The sequence below is a fragment of the Eumetopias jubatus genome, unplaced genomic scaffold, assembly GCF_037043125.1.
Source record: "Eumetopias jubatus isolate StellerSeaLion01/CBP00866 unplaced genomic scaffold, mEumJub1_p1.0 scaffold_6, whole genome shotgun sequence".
Classification (NCBI taxonomy): domain Eukaryota; kingdom Metazoa; phylum Chordata; class Mammalia; order Carnivora; family Otariidae; genus Eumetopias; species Eumetopias jubatus.
The window spans coordinates 84,174,020-84,196,373 of record NW_028274812.1 but is presented as its reverse complement, the minus strand read 5'-3'; the positions used below and the strand labels follow the sequence as shown (position 1 = coordinate 84,196,373).

Here is a 22,354-nt window from a genome sequence, read left to right as displayed (position 1 = left end):
CACATTTCCCTTAGCATAATACTCTAGCTCCTACTTTTAGACGTAAGAGGTTTCCAAGTAAACAAGGGTGTGGTGGTGAAGAAGACTGTTTGCCATGAAGCACCTTACAGAGACTTAAGACCCAGATGCCAGGTTCTGTGGAGCAGGAAGTGAGGAGAGCTTCAGATTGGCAGATTCATTCAACATTTGTTGACAGAGCAACTGCATCACTCTGTTTGTTCTCCTTGCCATTCCCTCCTCCTCTTTACCCCCTTACATACAGCAAGAGCAGCCCCACATTGATTTCTACCATTTCCCAGGTAGAAATCAAGAAGAAATCCAGTGAACTGCCTGAGCAAAACTCAAGAGATTCTGGAGATGCAGCACCCGCACGCTTACCGCTTAATGCTGACTTCCATCTGTTGTTTACCCTAAAGTGAAGGCTGCCAGCTCACAAGCTCCATTCATTCACAGATGTTGGAGACACTGCTAGTGTCCACTACAGCAGCATGGCTAAAAAGACCTACGTGGAAATTCTCACCAGCTACACAAATCCAGTCTGTAGTCAGTCTTAAATATGAATGAACAACAAAGGCCACAAACTATGAAGAATGCCAGCAGGAGGAACTAAAAAAAAAAAAAAACAAGAGAAATAAGTAGATCCTAAAAGTAAGAAGTTAATTCAAGAGCAGAAGGCTGCTCAGAAACCAAACAGTATGAAATGCTACATTCCTGGTCAGGTTTGACACATCCTGAAATGCCTAAGCCCCCATCCCCAGGGCAGCTTCCTTGCCCAATGCACAGATACTCTGTGTAAAATATTTTTTGAAAAATTAAAGTTATTAACTAAGCTTAAATGGAAAGCTCTGGGTACCAAAACCCGTAACACTGAAGCGCTTGGACAGGGATACCTGGACAAGATACGAGACTATAGAACCAGACTCAAGATCATAAACTTGCTGTAGGGATGAGTTAATTCTCCTAGCCAGGAAGTAAAATAACCTGATCTGAGACATTAAAGTAACAGCTGACACAAAGCCTGTAAACTCCTTTCGGTCCAAAAAAAGAAGTAAACGTGAAACTGACCCATGAGGAAACACATAGGAGCTCAGAGGATGATCCAGAGGTCATAATTGTGAAACAGAGGAAAAAGTTCAACACCATTAAAGATGCCAAGGAAAAGGGGAAAGATCTATAAGCTTTTGGAGGTTAAGAAATGAACTAGGTCATATACACAACAATAAGAGTTAAACTGCCCTTAGACTTCCCATCAGCAGTAGATTCTAGACTACAACTGTTCAATGCCTTTAAAGTAAATGGAGCAAAACCATTTGAAACTACAATTCTGTGCACATCTAAACCATCAATCAACTCCAAGTTCTCAGGAAACCTACTTTGCAATCTCCTTCTGAGAAAATTATTTAAAGATGTATCACTCAAGAAAACTGAGAATAATAAGAAAGTGGGACAAATGTGAAACAAGAAATAGTGGAGCTAACTCAGGAATCCAGGGCAAAGAAATCCCTGAATGACATTATGTGCAGAAAGCAATCTGTAAAAATTAAAACTGGAGACCATTTCCAGGAGGCTCCTTGAAGAAAATTTTTATTAAGAATAATGTCATGGATTCTAAGAAATATCCAGTGACTGATGAGTTATATGACATTAGTGACCGGGTAAGGAAAGGCTGTCTCTTTTTTCAACAATAAAAAGGAACAAACACTGAGAAAAACAGAAAAGCAAAACAAAAACAAAAAAACCTGTTAAGGAAAATCAAGTTTCAAGTATGACGCAAACAAAAATGTAACATTATTTTATTAACTGATACAGCCCATTCAACTATTAATGTAGGCACATTTTCCTCGGAGTGAACATGAACCCTGATAGTTCATCCCTAGAAAAGGAAATTTAACTTCTGCACATTATTTTTACCTGGTTCTGGAGTATTTATATATAATAATATTGTTAAGTGCCCCCTTACTGTTTTTCAATTTATAGAATAAACTCTCTTCCACATTGAATATTTATATATGTTTACATAATTAAATATAAATATTTTGTCCATATCAAAATAAAGGTAAAACTGACCTATATGGAGGTGAAAGGCCTTGGACAGGGGAGAAGTGCAGGTAAGCACATGGATATTCTCTTCTAGAATGTTCAAAAGTTAAAATACCCTGTTCAAATTTTAGGACAAGCAATATAGGATTATGTATATTTAAATACAGAAGTATAAAGGGAGAAATAAAACTGTTGGCATTTGAAAGCAAAAGGATGTAAATAAGGTGAGCTAAGATCTCTAATGAGGGGCGCCTGGGTGGCTCAGTCAGTTAAGCATCTGCCTTTGGCTCTGGTCACGATCCCAGGGTCCTGGGATCAAGTCTGGAATCAGGTTCCCTGCTCAACAGGGGAGCCTGCTTCTCCCTCTACCTGCTGCTCCCCTGCTTGTGCTCTCTCTCTCTCTCCCTCTCTTTGTGTCAAATAAATAAACTCTTTAAAAAAAATAATAAAATTCCCTAATTAGAGTTTTAACCACAGGTATTATCTTAAAATTTGGAAAGCAGCAGATAATATCTCCAATAAAGCAGTCAACATATAGAGGCAAATTATTTTTAAAAATTAGAGTGCTTTGAAGAACTAAGAAAATAAATATTTGAAAATAAGTTTGAGAAGGTGAATTGATAGTGTGGGCAGAAGGGATGTGAGGGGAAATGAATTATTGTGGCTATGTATCAAGCCCTTATTTATTTTAATTTTCATCATGTGCATGCATTAATTTGACATCCATTAAAATAGGAAAACATAAAAAACTGCTATTTAACGTCCCCTTCATTAAGTTGCAAGTAACCAGTTTTAGTGCCTTTCATAAATGGCATTTTAGCAGCCACATCTTCCAAACAGCGATGGATCCACATAAAATCTAACAGCATTGGCTTCTCTTTTACCTTTTACTGAGTTCCTACTATATGACAGGTACCTACCAGGCTTTGGGAATATATGATTAGAACTCAACCCCTGCCCTTAGTGGGGGCTCTCAGAAGAACCCATCTCATTTCTTTTGTCCTGTTTCCTTTCAGGTCCTTCTGGTTGGCCCATTTCACACAGATGCTGACGAACACACTTTTATAGACCTCTGCCTCCACTTCTTAACTTTCAACCAAATGATTTCTCTAACATCTTCTTTAATTTACCCTCTTAATCTATGCAGAGGAAAGAGATTGCTGTAGGACCAGCAGTTGGGCAGGATGACATTTAATACCAAAGCCCAACAGTTTTACCTGCCCTGGTTTTCTTTGATATTACAAAGGACAGGGATGAGAATTGTCACAAAAGAGAAGGGAGACTACTGTCTGGGATGGCTGAGAGAAAGATCAGTTTCTTTCTCCCTTTCAACTAATGAAAGAGGCATGATTTAGGGTGTTAGATGTTACAGTTTATACGCCTTAGAGGGATTCTGAGAACTAATTTCTTCTTACAGTGGATATGGAATGGACATTGGCTATTTTAATCATCTGTGCAATTTAAATCTTAGGAAGAGATTGAGAGGACACAAATAACGTGTGTGTGTGTGTGTGTGTGTGTGTGTGTGTGGTCTGAGCTAACATGCTAATTCCTAATTTCTAAGAATATATGTTAAGCAAATTTTGGAAATCATCATGGTGAGAGACTAGCTTTTTCAGAGTTATAATTTCTGCCTAATATATAACTACTAAAAAATCGCCTTGATTCTAAAACAAGAGTTGTGATTAAAAGGAAATTCTATAAAAAGAAAAGAAATGAAGTCTGTAAATCCAACATGATTATATCCAATAATATTTCTCCCTAAAATAATCCATAGCTGGAAATATTAGTCATTTGGTTACATCTGAAAGAGATTCCTATTCTTGAATCAGGAGAAACTAAATTAAAATCTGGGCTACATTTTTAAAAATAATCACACAAATTTTATATGTAATATATGCTTACAGTTTTAACATAATGTTTTAAAAGTTTATAACTAAAGGTCATTTTAAGGGGAAACATTTATGTTTCAAAGTACATTTAGAAAAAGATTTGATATTGAAGATTTTAGTGCACTATTTTATCTCAGTAAGTTGTTCTTCAACATCCTTTTAAAATGCAGAATCATACTGCAGTGTTTTTGACCCATTTTATCCAGTGAATGAAAAGGTCGTTCTTACTTTTGGTTCAGTTTAACAGAATAACAGAATCTTCGGCCTGGGAGAGACTTCAGAAGGAAAAAAAAAAAATCTCTCCTTTCACACACTATTGAACAGAGAAGGAGACATGGGTGTTGAGGTCTGCCTGATTTCCCTGCCCTGAAGCCATTTTCTCTTTGTAGCTGGAAGAGCTTGGAACTCATCTTGTCCCTAGCTCCAGCCAGACCTTCTGAGTACTAGCATTTAGCAGTCCAGCTACTTGTTCTGTCTGCAGTCTAGAGCCAGTCCTAGCAGTCTGGCTTCTAACATATTCCTGAGACCAGGCACTAGATTTTTGCCATGTTTTGGTTATGTCCCTGGATCCGATTCTGCTGCCCAAGTCCCTCTAGAACTAAAATTTTACCTTGCCCTCACCAATCCCTGTCCAGAAATTAGAAGCTGAATCTCTAGATACTGACTTCCCTGATGCCATTACAGATATTACCCCTTCTATATCATCCTTCTTCATACATCGTGGTACTAGTAAATCTAGTTCTTATTTCTATTCTGGATTTAATAGTTATTGCCTGTAACCATCCTTGAGTGTTTTGTTCTACCGAGTTGAACTTCTGTAGTTAGGTTGTTTTTGTTTTTGTGTGGTTTTTTTTTTTCCCCTTTAAGCACCTGTTCCATGCCAAAGGGCAGATTAATTTTAATCCTAGTAAATCTTCTGAGTCTGAGATACTAGTATATACTTTTCCTAGGGCTGCCATAACAAGATACCAGAGACTCGATGGCCTAAACAACAGAACCTTATTTTCCCCATAGTTGTGGAGGCTAGAACTCCAACATCAAAATATTGGCAGGGTTGGTTTCTTCTGAGATCCATGAGAGAGGGATATGTTCCTGGCCTATCTCCATGGCTTGTAGATGGCCATCTCCTCCCTGAGTCTTCACATTGCCTTTCTTCTGTAAATGTGTCCAAATTTCCTCGTCTTATAAGGATGCCAGTCATATTGGATTAGAAATTAGCCTAACGACTTCATTTTAATGTTTTTTTTTAATATTTTATTTATTTGAGAGAGTGAGGGGTGAGGAGAGAGGGAGCGGGACAAGCAGACTCCCCCTGAGCGCAGGGCCCACCTCAGGGCTCAGTCCCACCACCCTGAGATCATGACCTGAGCCGAAATCAAGAGTCAGGCGCTTAACCTACTAAACCACCCAGTCGCCCCAGGACCTCATTTTAATTTAATTATCTCTTTAAAGTCCCTATCTCCAAACATGATTACATTCTCACTTGGGCTGAGGACTTTAACATATGAATGGGGGTCACAATTAAGTTCATAACAGTTAACATTCATAGTAGGAAAGAGACCAGGTCTTCTGTATACTTGTGTACATACATGATAAATATTAATGTTTGGCATTTGTCTCCATTGTTTTTCATACATAAAAAACATAAGATCCTTAAGAATCTTATTGAGGAGGCACCTGGCTGGCTCAGTTGACTAAGCATCCAACTCTTGGTTTCAGCTTAGGTCATGATCTCAAGGTCCTGGGATCGAGCCCTGTGTAGGACTCTGTGCACAGTGGGGAGTCTGTTTTGGGATTCTCTCTCTCCCTCTGCCCCTCCCCACAATGAGATACAGTGTTCTGGGAATGGTAAGCCTACAGACTTGTGGAAGAAAATGAGCCTACAGGTTACAGATCATGGGAACAATTTTAATCCCAGTTCTTTCAAGAATTGAGTTACGTTGGGCTAGAGAATAAGAAGGATGGATTATATGAGTGGTCCTCATCCTTGCACATACTTTAGAATCCTCTTTAAAAATTAAGTGTCAGAGCAGCACCAAAAGGGATTCTGATTTAGTCATTGTGGAGCCATGCCCCAATTTATTTTAATGTGTGTGGCTAAATTGAGAACTACAGGACGAGTTGAGTACACTTTATAATCACTTGAGAAGCTTCCTATAAATGATATCAGTAGTTAAGCCCCACATACCGAGATTCTGATTTAATTGTTCTGGGTTATGGCCTGAGCATTGTTCATTGTTTCTTAAGGATCTCTTATGCTAATTCCAGTGTAGTGTCAAGATTATGAATGGCAGAGCTTGACATTCTTCATTCAAGGACTTTTCCAGATCTCAGCCCTGACCCTTTATAAATTATGAAGTGCTGGTTCTTCCAAGAGAATTTTAATTTTGTATCATAATATGAGAATCCCATTTAAAAAAAAAAGTTGCTTATTTATATGGGCGCACATTTGACTGGAAAAAGCATCCAAAATTATACAACTTGTGATCTGAAATGACTCAACTTATGTTTTGGGGACAGAATTAAAAGTTGTATGTATCCAGATACATTTTTAGGACTCTGACCCAAGTACTTTAAATATATTTTCTGACAGACTAACAAGTGTGAATTCTGTGGGCTGACTGTAGTGCTTAGGAGCCCACAAATGAGAGAGGGATTGAAGAGAAAAGTGACATTGCAAATGGCTAGGACAGAAACCAGAAGCCATGCCTATGTAGAGACAATAGATAGGAAAGTAATTCTCAGAGTCTAGAATATTCTGCAAATGTGAGTAATTATTACTGTCCTAATGGTTGTCCCAGTTGGATTAGTGGTAAAACTCTTACAGATGGGGTCATTTCATAGAGAATGAAATCCAAAATCCAAGCCAAGCCTGTCAGTCCTCAGTGTAGCACCTTTTTATCCTCACAGACTCACCTTCTCTAACACTGTGCTCTTCTTGATTATCATCTATACCCTGCCCTTCACGCACACCATATACTTTTCCATCTCTATCCTTTGACATTTGATGTTCCACCATTTTAAATGCCTTCCTTTCTCTAGTCATGATTTAAAACTAAGACCAAATTTCACTTCCTCTACTGTTCTCTTGAACTATCTAATTTTATTTTTAATGTTTGCATTCTTGTGCTTTTCCCGAAGGAAATTGATTGTAAGTTTATTTTTTTTAATTTTTGGTGTTATGTTAATCAACATACATTACATCATTAGTTTTTGACGTAGTGTTCCATGATTCATTGTTTGCGTATAACACCCAGTGCTCCACACAGAACGTGCCCTCTCTAATACCCATCACCAGGCTCACCCATCCTCCCACCCCCCTCCCCTCTAGAACCCTCAGTTTGTTTTTCAGAGTCCATCGTCTCTCATAGTTCGTCTCCCCCTCCGATTTCCCCCCTTCATTCTTCCCCTCCTGCTATCTTCTTCTTCTTCTTCTTTTTTTTTTTAACATATATTGTATTATTTGTTTCAGAGGTACAGATCGGTGTTATGCTGATTGTAAGTTTAAGTAAAGACATGTTTCTGCATTTATATAGTGCTTTATACTTGGAGTAATAGTTTATAGTTACATACATAGAAATGTAGTTGTTGGATTAAGTTGTGCACTACTAGATCTGTCTCTATTTTTAAATTTCTGGAGCTAAGTACAAAAGTAAGAAACTAATAAATTGTATATTTGAATAGAGAGAAAACATGTACCCAAAAGTATAGTTAAGGATAATTGAGTTTAAAAAAGGGTAACTTTTCCTGTCTTCTAATTCTTGGTGCATCCCTTTAGTTTATCGATTTAATGATTGTTCATTTGGTAAAAGTACTTCAGTCAATAGGTACCTGTTCACTGGATGGCAGGAAATTATTTACTTTGTTTCTGTTCTCAGAATTCTATTTCCTTAATTATTTCTAGTAATTTGGACATTACTTAATTCTTTGAACTATAAAAAGAAAACCACAATATTATTACCACTAGATATTAACTTAGTGTATATTTTAATGAAAGAGAAAAAATTCAGTTATCCACAGAAGAAATTGTAGTGTGAATTACAGTAAAGAATTGCCATTAGATTTAAAAGAGAAGAACATCAGCAATAGTAATGAAAAACAAAAACAGTTAAAGGAGAACTAATAGCTGAGTGATCAGAGAGGAAAGAGCTGAAAATTTAATTGGTATAATCCCCCAAAATTCTAAATTAGAGAGAGAACAGTTTCTTTGGGAAGCCATGAATTAGATTAGAGATTAAGAACTTTTGGGAAACCATGAGGTACATTAAGTATCATCATCCAAGACTTTGTACTTTTCAATGAGTTAGGGTGCTTGGGATAGTGATTGGAATTGCTCAAACTCAATCTAGATGGTTGGAATCAAAATTACATAAGAAATTGTAGCCCAATTAATGAGTAAACTGTCAAATTTATTTACTAGCCAGAATCCTTACCTCTAACTGACCTATTTGTGTTTAGTTTATAAAATATGATTGAATCTCACAGAGTATCTTGACAGAATAAACTCTTTATGATGGATATGGGTAAATGTTTATTATTATGGCAGTGTTTATAATGTAAAAATTGGAAGCTAGCTCAATTTTCTGATTAAAGGCACTGTTTAAAGGAGTACTATGTAGCCATAAAACTTCTATTATATATTCTCATGTTTACTGATAAAAATATATTTGTGATGGCTGAAAGGTATTGCTAATTGTATATATACTATATTGAATGTTTTTAAAAAATATTTATATATGTATGCAAAAAAGGAACTGAAAGGAAATGTTGATTATACTTAGATCTAAATGGTAAAATAAGATGCATTCTTCATTTTCTGTCTTCCTTATGTTTTAAACTCCTACCATAAACATACTCCTTTGTACTAATATAATTTGGGTTTTCTATTTACTCTTTATTTCTTTGCTTTTCTTTTTTTCATTTTCATGCCTTCTATTAGATTATTAGTTATTTTCTTTTTTTAAGATTTTATTTATTTGAGAGAGAGAATTAGAGAGAGAGAGAGCATGAGAGGGGGTTGGGTGAGAGGGAGAAGCAGACTCCCTGCTGAGCAGGGAGCCCGATGCTAGACTCGATCCCAGGACTCCAGGATCATGACCTGAGCTGAAGGCAGTCGCTTAACCAACTGAGCCACCCAGGCGCCCTTATTAATTATTTTCTGAGGCTATTCATTTATTTTAGAGCTTAGGACACTATATCTTTTTTTTCCTATCATTTAATGCAAACCTTAGGTTTTCAGTGCAATACTTAGTTTTACAGTTTTTTAGCAAAATCTAAAAGTCCTCTAGAGCCCTCTATGAAGGAGGACCTTGGCATGCTTTAACTTTCTTCCAGAATTTATTGTTTGCTTTCTATCCTCAGTATTACTATTATCTGGAACAGGCCCAGCTTGTTTTTGAACAGTCACGTAAATAAATGTTAATATTATTTTTATAGTTAATACTTAGATTTACCAACATGTTTAACACGATTTACTGATTTCATTGTTTATAGTTACTTCCTATATCTCCCTTTTTTCTTGCCTTCATTTTTCTTTTTGTTAGAATATATCTTTTATTAATTCTTTCCGTGAGAGTCTAACAGTAGTAAAATACCATTAGTTTATCATTTTTTGAATGATATTTCAGCTGAGTGTATAGCAGAGGCTCTTTCTCTTCCACAATTTCCTGTGCTTTGTAAATAACAGGGGTGCAGCACCTTTCAGGCAGCAGTCCTGGGAGGTTGACTGGAGTTGCTTGGAGCCCTGTTAACTGGGGGAGCTTTCGTCAGGGGCTGAGTGTTCTCTCCTAGTAGGACAGGGTATCACGGTGGCAGTCGCCTCTACCCGGTGCTGGTCTCCCTGTGAGCAGATCCGACAGCTTCAACCACTCACCTCTGTGGTTTCTGTAGATTTCAGCTCTGCACTTGTCTTATTTATGCTTTGTAACGTAGTATTTATTGTTTGAAATAAATACTGTACTGTGTTTGGGTAGAGGGAGGATTTTATGTGTGTTTTACTATGGACCTGGAGCACACGTATCATTTTTAAGAAGACATTTTTAAAAATTAATTGAGGAAGGAATAAACAAACCAGTAGTACTGTGGTCCTTTAGTCATAATAGAAACCAGGGAAAATACTGCCCTTTATGTGATTTTGTTGGAAATTTAATTGAGGTAGCACTTAGGGAGTCTCCTATTCTGGGAAATCACTGGTTCTGATTTGTTTTAATTCTTGAAAGGTTTTAAAAGTACTTCTAACAAAACACAACAAAAAAGACAAAAAATGGATACAAATAAATAGAAAAGGGAAATGGGGTATAAAATAATGAAGTAGAAGTGCAAGTTTCTATATAGCATTTAGTTAATTAGCTTGTACATCATTTAAGTGATCTTCCCTCTCTCCTTGACTTTGTGCTTTCTTTAATAACTTGCTGTTTGAAGTCTCATCATATGTGGCCTAATGTTTCTACTTGGCCTTTTTACTGGTTGTTTTCTTAGTGAAGAAATAGCTCATGTCCATGATTGTAAGAAGCTAGGTATTTGGGCCACAGGATAATAAAAAAGTCATCGTTACTCACTAGATAGCATTACTTGAATTGTATCCTATAAAGACAAATAAATAGATACCTTTAATGGCTTTAAAACACACTTGAAAACACACCCTTGAAATGGTCAACTGTTGATTATCCTTTAAATATATCAGCACCATGAAAAGCACTCAGTTTCATATTGTCCTACTTTGCTAGGTCTCTATAGAAAATGTGTAGGATCAGTCAGAGGGTATGAATTGGAGAAACCTTCTGTGGTCGGTGAGTCAGGTTTACAGAGTAATCGCTATCCTTAATCCCGACCTACCTTTACCTTCTATTTCTCTCTTTAATCTCCCTTTCATCACCCCACTCATCTTTTCCCCTCATCTCCTAAAAAGATACTCTCTGAAGTGTTCCCTACCTCACCCTGGCCCATATCCTACTCTCTGACATTTTGGTATATGTGCTATTCTGATACCTAGTATCTACTCATTTCTCCATGTGGTTGGTTCAGGGTCTGGGAGACCTAGGTCTCCCTAGCTTAGAAGATAGTACAGATCAAGGCAGGTTGTACTGACCAGTTCTCCTTGAAAGATCCTTTTCATACATGCTTGTCCTCTAACACACTTTGAGACAAAGAATAGCAACATTCATAGGGTGCTTACATTCATTTATATTGTAAATGCTTTCATTACCACAACTTGAAATTCCCATATCTGTATGTCAGAATTTCAGAGTGCTTTGATAGCAACAAATTCTTTGAGTATTTTTATTCTTTCAAACTTTCTCAAGCTAGGCATTTTATAGCCAGGGTGTGTTCTACTATGCAATACAGCCTTGTAGGAAACCTATAAATCCTGATACAAGATAGGTTGCAGCCTTATGACTCAGGAAATTGCAGGTATGAAAGTAGCTCTCAATCCTCAGAAAAAAACATTAATTAAATATATTAATTTCCCAAATCCTAATACAGTCATCTTTAGGATGGCGTTACATCCGATGAAACCATCATAAGTTGAAAATATTAAGTTGAGGGGCGCCTGGGTGCCTCAGTCATTAAGCATCTGTCTTCGGCTCAGTTCATGATCCCAGGGTTCTGGGATCGAGCCCTGCATCGGGCTCCCTGCTCCACAGGAAGCCTGCTTCTCCCTCTCTCACTCGCCCTGCTTGTGTTCCCTCTCTCGCTGTGTCTCTCTCTGTCAAATAAATAAATAAAATCTTAAAAAAAAAAATTAAGTTGAAAATGCATTTAATACTTAATCTACTGAACATCATAGCTTAGCCTAGTCTACCTTAAACATGCTCAGAAAGCCTATAGTTGGGCAAAATCATCTAACACAAAGCCTATTTTATAATAAAGTGTTGAATATCTTACTTAATTGAATACTGTACCTAAAGTAAAAGCAGAATGATTGGGTAGAGAATGGCAGTAAGTGTATTCATTGTTTACACTGGTGATCACATGGCTGACTGGGAGCTGTGGTTCAGTACCACTGCCTAGCATCAGGATAGGATATCATACCTCATATTGTTCGCCCAGGAAAAGATCAAAATTCAAACTATAGTTCCTATTGAATGCAAATTGCTTTCATACCATCATAAAGTTGAAAAATTATAAGTCAAACCATTGTTAAGTCAAGGACCACCTGTATTTTATTCATTCTCATGTCTTTAGAGCTAACCTTTTTTTTTGTTACCCCACAAAGTTCCCCTAGTTGTATTTTGAAAATTGGTTTATTCTGTGTCCAGATATACACAATTAGAATTTCCCAGAATATGTCATTTGGACTTTGTGTTTTGTTTTATGTTTGTTTGTTTTATTTTAGCTTAGGATCCTTCAGAACAGTTGCTTCAGTGTGATTATGTAGAACTGAATAAATGGAAGACCTCGATCCAGAAGCAAATCCATGTGGGTCAGGAAGGAGATAGCTGAGCTGGTGCTTTGTGACAGCAGAATCACAGATAGCCCAGCGACAGAGCAGGACATGGAACAGTGCCTTTTATTACAGAAACCACCCAAACGAACAACATGGTCCTCAAAATCAACTCTGAATCTATAAAACAGAATCCAGTACTTCCCTCCCTTTTTCTTACAATATCTTAACAAATAAATAGTATTAATAATGCAGCTCTCCAACTAGTATTTCTGCAAAGCAATAATAGTTTTAATAAGTGTGCTACCAAAATAAGTGTGTTCAAATAAGTTTGGCCAGTGCTAACTTTGGCCAGAATTTCTTTAAAGACTTCTCACCACCTTTAAAGGTAATGTGCATTGTGATTATTCTAGAAAATAATACAATACACGATGTGTCCTGAATACATTTGATCAGGGTACCTTTCATTCTAAACCATCCCTTAATATCTCTATAAACTGGTGTTCTGAGGTCAAGGCAAGGCCAAGCCATGCTAGAGTCTCATGAAGGACCTCAGCCTTTAGCATCCTGTGCATTTTACTTGGTGTAGATTCATTTGCCTCAATCATGAACAGTCTTGTATTAGAAGCTAGGTACAAGTTAGTTCCCATACTTAAGGATGTTGTGATCTAAAGCAAGATTAGCCTTTTTACTGTGATTTTTTAATTCAAATTCTTACTCTTCCATGGACTAGATACGTCACTTATATCTAAGCCTCAGGTTCTTCATCTGTAGTATGGGAATAATAATAGCTCTTAAACCTTCAAGGAAGAGACCTGGTGTAGCTCTTTTTTCTCTTTACTCTAGAGTGCAGTATATCCAATATTCAGAATTTTTGCTAGATGAAAGAAATTATGAATGCATGCAGGGCAGGGGTCAATAAAACTTTTGAGAAATAATAGAATAAAGTCCAATACGGAACTTTCCTATTAAGACCTGAAGGGAAGTGAAAAACTATGAAGAGAACCACACGGATGCTTTAGTCAATGAAAATGTCTCAGAAGAGGTACCTTGAACCTGAACTTATATTTATGCCATAACTTTTCACAAATACTGTATTTTGCTACTGGTTGCAAAGATTAAGAACCTTGATTTTACTAAGGTGATATTGAGTTTGCACATGTATAGACTGAAAGACAATATATTTACCCTCTTTAACCCAGAGTTTGTACTGCCCTTGATGCCAAAATATTAATACAATGCAGTGTGGCTCACGAGATGGCAGATAAGGCATTCAATACAGTGGCAACACGTTATTTCTACCTGGACAGTCTTTAGTTTGTAGTCCCACAGAGAATCAGATGCTTTATTTACATCCCATCAAGAGTTTATAATCTAGATATCCCCATTACTTAAAATTACTTGGTATATTTATCTCTGTGGAGGTATATCTTGTTTTTTTATAAGATATGATTGTGACCAGCAGAGCACATTATATAGACGAGCCAGCTATAGATGAGCAGAGATGTTTTTTAACTTTTTTAAGTATTTGAGGAGAGTTAGGAAATAATATATATATTTACTGTATAGTATTTCAGTGCCACTCTACTTAATATGTATTATATGGAACTTAGAAATTCAATACAGTATTATTACTTCAAAGTGCACTTGTAAGAGATTTGTGATTTGAAGAGTGTTTTTTTTTTTTTTTTTTGCATCAGTTGCTAGGACTGTGGAGGAGAAAACCCCATAATTTCCAGGGTACTGTATGTGATTAATATTTCATCATTAATGGTATTGTGACTTGATTGTAGTAAGTTTTATCTGTACTTTCTGGCTTTTCTATTAGTACTGAAGTTTAATTAGAAAATAAAAATTTGGTGAAGTGGAAACCTTAGGTTGGTAATTTAGGAATTCAGTTTCTAGGCAAGTCAGTCTTGGTATATACTCCTGTGTCTGTTTTTATAAATGGTTGATTCTCTTATAATGCTGTTTATCCTGGTCACTTCTCAGATTTGTTTTGAAGCACGTGAATATGCTTTAGGAAGTGTGAAATACATGCATATACCTTATTTTTACATATTACAACATTCCCTGTATTAAAATTCAAAAAGTAATAACTTGCAGAGTAATATGCTTAAATTAAAATACATATACCTGTTTGTTTTTATGAAGGGACTATGTTATGATGGAGGAAAAATACAACTCCCTTCTTTTCCTCATAAATTAGGAGTTTGCATTCCATCTGAAAGAAGGTACAGCTCTTCACAGTCTGGAAATGTGCCAGGTCACATATAGTAGAAGAAAAATCCATATATATATATATAATTTAAAAATATATATATTTAATATATATATAATATATATATTTAAAAGTATTTGCCTCCACTAGGAAAATACAGCAGTACGAAGAGGGAAGCTACCTTTAATAGTTTATGTAAATAGGAGAGAAATAATATATAAAGAATATGTACATATGTTCAAAGATAGGCTAATTTCAAATATTTCTTCAGGAAGAAACAGAACATTTTTTTCTTCACAAATCAAAGATATAATAATAAGAAACTCTCTCATTTAGTAGATTTTAATAGTACTAAACAAAAGCAGAAGAGTTATGTTTTAGGAAATCATCCTATGGGCTAATGGCCATTTTGTTGACATAAAAATCCTTTATTTAGCCCTCTCCACAAATAAGCTCACAGCAGGAGAAAGGCCACTAGTTAGAGCAATTTGGAGGATAAGTAAACAGAAGGAATGGCTAGGAGCATAGTGTCATCTGGCAGAGAGCTTATTTCCTGAATCCTGTGGATCTGGTTAAAACCCAACAGAGATGCCAATATGCTTCTCCTCAGTAAATGCTACCAGTCTCCACACCAACAGGCCCACTGAGGCTTATGTGGTATTTTATCCAAGCGATCCTTTGCATAGCTGCACAGTGCCTGCAATGACCTGAGTCAGTCATGCAAAGAGACTTTCTTATGCTTACACCAATATTTTCTTTTAGTTTCCATTTTCTGCTGCTCCTGACCCACGGGTTGGTGCTATTGTTCAATGATGTAAGCGGAGTGGTGGAGGAGGCACTTTGTGCTCTTCTTTAGATAAGATCTTGAATTTGTTTAAAACCAAGGCTGAAAATCCCCAGGCTGAATTTCTTTACAAGGTTGCTGTCATGTGTGCACCTGGGATACCCGTCTCTTCAGAAGGGTGGGGAGAAGTGAGGTCCATTGATTCCGAAGAGGGAACAGTCAAGGTCCGAGGAGCAGGTACTGGTAAGCAACAATGAGTTTGGGGCATGGGAATTCCACTTCATTATTTTTAGGAGTTGGACAGAAACCTATATTTAACACTCCCTCTGTATCTATTTTTCCAGTGTAAATAATACCATTCTGTGTGTGTCAGGTGTGGAATGATTTTGTTCCAGTTTTTCAACAGAGCAAAATTTCCAACTACTAACTTTATCTTTGTTCTTTTTCTCTGAAAAGAGATGATTAGATTTGCAATGTAGCCCTAAAGATTGTAAGATGATTAATCACATTCGTGATTTATTTTCTTGTGTAATAGCCAACCCAAAAAGATGTAAAGATTAGACCGTCAATATTCTCTGAAAATAAGGAAAAGCAATAGCAAGTTGTCTAATTGTGCAGGAGTTTTGTTTTGTAGTAGTGTATTCCATGCTTTGCTACCTCATCCTAATGCAAAGAGTCAGAAATACTTGACAAATTAGAGTCATCATTAGTGGGTAGTTCAGTCCAAAAATAGGAAGTTTGTGTCACTTTTTCAAAATAATGGATCCTGGGTTCTTGAAAAGAGCTGAAACCCTTCCACACAGGCCTTGACCTGGACCATAGTAGCACAAGGTCAAATGGTGTATGTGAAGCAAGCTCAAAATTGCAATTGATGTTAGGCTTTATGTGTTCTCTCCCCAGGGAAATCAGTCTGCTGGTCTTTGAAAGGCTGTGGAATCACAGCTGAGTGGGAGGCTATGAAATATATAACCCCAAGGTGGGATATGTGTGGTTCAAAATGGACAGAGTGATAGAAATGCTTTAAATAAGTAAATATTGTTAATATAAATTTCTGATTTGACAAGATAAAAATGGAAGTGTTTTCTTTTTCTACGTATATGTGGATAGTGTCCTCAGTGACTGACACTTGTTACTCTATGCATAGGATCTCAGGGTATGTGGTACCCAGAAATAAGTGAAAAGGTATTTTAAAATAAAGTCAATATCAGCACCTTCTCCTATTGATTCTGTATTTTAACTCTAGTTATGAAAGCTACATATACCATTTCAGAGACCTTATTTTGTTTACCAAGTATCTTTTGTTAGAAACACAATTTGTTACCATTTGATTAATTTCCTCATATGGAGGCACTTTAGGGAATCAAGATAATTATACCAAATTAATACAAATTCATGACATGGAATGAGAGTAAAATATTAAATAGCATTCAAAATGACTTTATAATCTGAAATAAATTCATACCAGTTAATGAGAAAAAAAGAAATAGGAGAAAATAAAAAAAAAACCCTCAAAACTCAGATACAATAATAGTCAAATACAGTGAATTAAGATATTTTAATTCAGTTGGCTTAGCCTACATAGGTCTATAAAGTCTGTAGATTTTTACATTTCAGTCAAACAAAATTATATGGTATCACTTGGACCTAGGGGAATTTGGTAAATTGGTTGTTGAAAGTTTGACTCTCCTTCCATAGATTATCTTCAGTATATTTGCTGGGCCAGCAGATCAGTCTCTAGACCATGACATTTGTATGTATTCTTTATGACAGTGCCATAGTGAAAGAAATGTAAACTCAGCAAGGATACGAGTTCAGCCCCATAAACAGCTCTGGAAAATCCTCACTGGCTTCAAATGTAGGAAATAAAGGTAGATTATTGTAGGCCCCTGCATCACCATGGTTTTCCACACCAAGTCACTAGCACCTTAACTTTGAGGTAATCCATCAAAATAATTGCAGTAAAAACAAACTGAGGGTTCTAGAGGGGAGGGGGGTAGGGGGATGGGTTAGCCTGGTGATGGGTATTGAGGAGGGCACGTTCTGCATGGAGCACTGGGTGTTATGAACAAACAATGAATCGTGGAACACTGCACCAAAAACTAATGATGTAATATATGGTGATTAACATAACAATAAAAAATAAATAAAAATAAAAATAAATAAATAAATAAATAAAATAAAAACACACACACACAAAAAAAATAATTGCAGTAACTCCTATGTACCATGGTGTAGTGAAAACCTTTTGCATGGACGTTCAAGTCAGACAAAGTCAAGTCCAAATTTCAACTCTCCTCCTTATAAACCATGTGAGTTAATTAGCGTTTCTGACCTTCATCAGTAATATGGGGCAAGTAATACTAATTTTGCCATATACCTATGAGAATTACATGAAGTAAATAAAATTAACACAGCGCAATATTTGGCACATAACAATCATTCAGATGATATTTCTTAATCTTTCTCTTTTCCCAGCAACAATTTGGCCAATCTTTAACTTAAGCCAGTTTAAGCATACTTGTTTGGGGTAAAGAAAAAGCAAAGATTCTAAATAGAGGCTAAAGACATGTTTTCTTAAGGGGTTGAAAACATTCAGATTTGCTGATTTGTGTGAGGCTGATGTTTTACAGTTGATTTGGTGATGATGGTGAGATGATCCATGGCTCAGTATTAATATTTTTCTTATCAGATAATTATTTTTGACAGGTATATATAATTTAATTAAACACAGTACATTTAGTTTAAATAAATGAAAGATGGTTCAGTTCTTCTCCTATTATCATTTGATCATTTAATCTTCTAAAACAAACTAGAAACAGTCTGCCTCTACTTTTCAATAATATTCCCCAGTGATTAGAGAACTGTATCATTGTTCATTGTTGTCTCTGGAAACTGAATGATGTACCATGATAAAAATGAAATTTCAAGAGTGACATAATTTCAAATCAACTAATTTTGTTGTTATTGTCACTGTTGTTCGGTAATACATGATAAGGGGTCGATAGTATAAATGTAGTGACCTAGCAGAGAATAATGATTCTGTGTCTTAGTGAGAAAAATCTGTAAGTTGTGAAAAAGACTGAGTTGTGACTCTACAATCATCAAAAAACTGCATCTTTTAAAATGCTGAATATAGTATGACCCACCCACCCCCTTCCAACTCCCTGGCAAAACATATTTGGAGTTGTCCTTTTGCCCCCTGGAGATGAGCCACTATTAGCACTAGGCTGGCCATCCCGGAACACTTTTGTCTGTGTTCTCAACAATGACTCCTGTACTCCTGGTTAATGCCTCCTGGTGCCAGTTGTTGTCATTGAGCTGAGTAAGATCTCTCAGGGAAACTGCAGGGGAAATGATCTGTTACACAGAGCTTGGCAGGTCCGTTGCCAGTGACTAATAATGGGACCAAATCATTTCAGGTGAGTTTTCTGTGGTCCACAAGCCAGCAGGGGTCTGCTTGACTTTGTTACCTTAGCCCATGGATATCTCAGTGCAGTGTCCCTGGGGGGATAATAGGAGGAGCTCTTCAAGCATATGCCTGAGTCTTTTGTGCTAGTTTTAAGGGACCACAGCATTTCATTTCGTTTCGTTTTGTGTCTCTGCCTATGGGAAGGTAACATCTTCTGTGCATTGTTTCAGGAAATGGTTAATTACAGACCTACCCGAGCTTTGGTGTTTGCTACAGTGGGAACCTCTTTAGTATAGCACAGAGCACTATAGATTAATGCGGTAATCAATGAGAATCTGTACACTGCAGAAATCTGTTTTGATGACACCAGCACTTATGGCCTTGTTTAGTGTCACCGTTGTATAATGTTGGACACTGCAGGCTTTTTTTGTTTGTTTGTTTTGTTTTGATTTAGAATGCAAGGACCACAGGGAATTTTAAAATTTCTTTTGCATTTTTGGTGGATTTTTTATTGTGTTGTGGATATGCTGCCTTTGCTGGCTAGAATTTAGTGATTTGATGCCAGTAGCTTTTATTTAACTACTCTGATGCTGCTGTTATGTTTGCTGGGTTTCTGCAGTTTCTCCAACTTCATACGTTGCACTCAGGAGCAGGTAAACTAAGCTATATTAATCTTATACATTAATGTAAAATTAATGGAATATATTGTCTAATTATCCCAAGAGTAAGGTATTAAAATACTTCCTTTAGAGCCTATCAATATAGAATAAGGAATAGTTTGCTTATAACATGGCAGTTACACAAATATATCATCATTTTAGAATACAGTGGTGATCATTGAGTTGCATTATATGAAGTTATTTTCATGTTTCATGTTTTAAGTGACTACCTGAAGAGTACATTAAATTGTCTACAATTTAGTATTTAACTTTCAACTTGATATATATATGTATGTATGTATGTATATATATAGTACACAATCAATTCAGAAAGTGTATATTATCCTTTTCTGATTGACAAAAGACAGTTGTTTTCCCTGTTGACTGAATTTCACTAAAATTAGAAAGCTTCAGAACTTAATCTTCGTAAAGATAGAAAGCTATCAGTTTCCGTATAGATTGTTATTTTGAAGTGTTTAGACAAAGGCTGCCAAGGCCTGGTTTCTCCTAATCGACAGTCCTGATTGTAGAGCACAGCATGGAATTGCCTGTGTTTCTGTGATGTTCAGCTGTGGATTAAAGGGAAAACTGTTCAGATATAGCGAACAGAGAGCCCAGACAGAAAGAAAGAAAGGAAAATGCAGTCTTTTGGGTCAGAGATTTGGGTGTGTGACCTTGGGTGACAGAGTAACCAACCCCTCCTGGCCCTTGTTTCCATTTTGCCTGTTTGAAAAGAGACGACTGTTATTCTCAGTGTGAATGACATAACGTTTTTCAGGTCCTCAGGATCCTCTGATGATGATTTCTGTGTAGAAAAAGACACTATTAAATTTTTAAAGGTATACATTTTTCTTAATAAAGGGAAGGAATAGAGCTCTTTTTGTCTTTTCTTTACAGTGTTTTAGCAGCTGAGGCTTTTTGGAAGGGAGATTATGGCTCTTTTAAATTAAACTGGTAAATCTCTTGGCTTCATTGTAATTATTTTGCCAAACTGGCATTAAGCAAGTTTGAGGTGTCCTGAGGGCACTTACTGTTAGACTGTATTCCTTTGGGGAGAGAGGGAGAAGAGGCATCTCAAGTTATGCAGCAGCAGGGCAAGGTCCTGGATGCAGAGGTTCTGGGGCTCTCTGAAAGCCTGCCAGGGACACAAACTCTCCTGGCTACTCCCTTGCTCCCTCTCAGGTACAACAAGTACTGCTGAGAGCCGCTGAGGAAAGCACCTGCCTGCTCTTCCCAGCAAATGACTTTCAGGTGGTCCACTTTCTGCTGAGGGCAAGCTTAAAACCCAAGAGATCAGAGGCAAAAGGAAAAGAAGCAGCCAGCCACCTTCTACTTGTAAAATGAATGAGATTGCTGTCTATCAAATGTTAGTTAACATTCATGACAAATTAAATATGTTCTTTCTAGAAGATAGAGGATTTTATTGTGAATTGAGCCATGTACTTGTAGAGGGCTATAGTTGCTAGCTGATAAAGATCATGAATCTCGTGTTCATGGTCACACTTACTGTGTCTTCTTAATGATAAACATCCACTATTTTGAGATGAAGACTGAAGTAATGATGGTTCATGCTCCCATACTATTGCATCTGAGAGATGAGAGGAAAATAATGTGACTGATTTCTCTATCTAGCTTTGAGGGAGCAGTCTATTTGAGTTTACAGTTTCTACAAATATATGTATGAAGGCAGTAACTTCATTAGTGAAGTGATTATTGTACAAAAGATTGCCCACTCAATTCTCTTTGATCTTTGTGATTTTATGTGATACTGTTAGTTATTAACACATGGTTAAAAAGCTCTTCAGGAGAAGGAAATATTTTCATTCTGAAGTATTGCCTGTGAATGGTCCTGAGGAAAATTCTGTTAGAGAAATGATGGAATTCACTTGGAAAACAAAGAAAAATTAATCTCAGTGAACAACAAGTATATATTCTGGGTAATCCTGGAGTATTGGGGAGGAAAAAATTTCTTCACCATTCAAGATTCTTCTAGCTGATCTAAGAATTAAAGTGACATGAGCCAGATTAACATGGAAAAAAAAACAAAACAAGGTTTAATTACATGTGCATGGAGGCCCAATAATGAAATTGAGACCTAAAGAAATGACCAATGCAGGCAGTTTTTATGCCCTTTAGATAATTTTTTTTCCCTAGATGAAGTGCTTTTTAGTTTTGGATCAACCAAACATATAAAAACTCTTTAATATAAACTTCAATCACAACAGCATCCACATAGCAATGACGGAATGGGGTGTGGTGAGCATATCAGGGGTGGGGTAAGGGAAGGTTTCCAGGGTCCCTACTGCTTCCTGTGCCTGCAGTCACTCTGTGACCTGTGGCCTCTGAGAGCTTGTCTTGAAAGAGGGCAGATCAGGGCAGCCAGAGGCAGAGAGGCCCTGATGCCAACACTGAAACAGACTGAGCACAGCAGAGCCCTCCACGATGCCATCTTCCCACTGTTGTGGCCTTCAGGGAAAACCAGATCCAATTAGGAGGTAACAGGAGAGTGGACTGTGAGGAGAGTCAATAATAAATAAAATAAATATTTCTTCTTCTCAATTTTCTAAGGCCAGGAAGATTAAAAAGAAGCATGTCCAATTATAAAAATAGAGATCAATGAAGATTTACTAATTATCTTACAGTAATATTAATAATCAAGAAGACTTTTACTCTATTCAGTTTCACACCGATAAATGGTGTGAAAAATGGGTTTAGATTTTGGATAGCCTGCTTCAAGTAGGCCATCTTTTGTCTTTAAGAAGGTAATTGTCATAATCATATAATGAGTTGGTCAGTTCGTTGCAGAAATGCAACCAAAAATTGTAAATGCCTAGTTACCATAAATCACTTGTTTCAAAGAAGGTTTTGTGTGAGCTGTATGAATTTTAAAGACCAGGGAGATAAATTCATATTCTGACAAATTGTCAGTATTGAATAAATTTCAAAGCTGACTTCAGAAAAAGGGG

General features: G+C 36.6%; 1 protein-coding gene across 41 annotated transcripts in view; it reads left to right on the top strand.

Moving 5' to 3' along the window:
- The window catches only part of RIMS1 (regulating synaptic membrane exocytosis 1), a 486,979-nt gene that overhangs the window by 277,311 nt on the left and 187,314 nt on the right, over positions 1-22,354 (top strand). For 38 of the 41 annotated variants that reach the window (XM_028097625.2, XM_028097605.1, XM_028097604.1 and 35 more), the window contains exon 1: positions 15,464-15,563. The exons of the other annotated variants lie outside the window; for them this stretch is intronic. In XM_028097625.2, the coding sequence (XP_027953426.1) occupies positions 15,464-15,563 (100 nt within the window). Of the gene's footprint in view, positions 1-15,463; positions 15,564-22,354 lie in introns of those variants that run through there. 41 annotated transcript variants of the gene reach the window in all.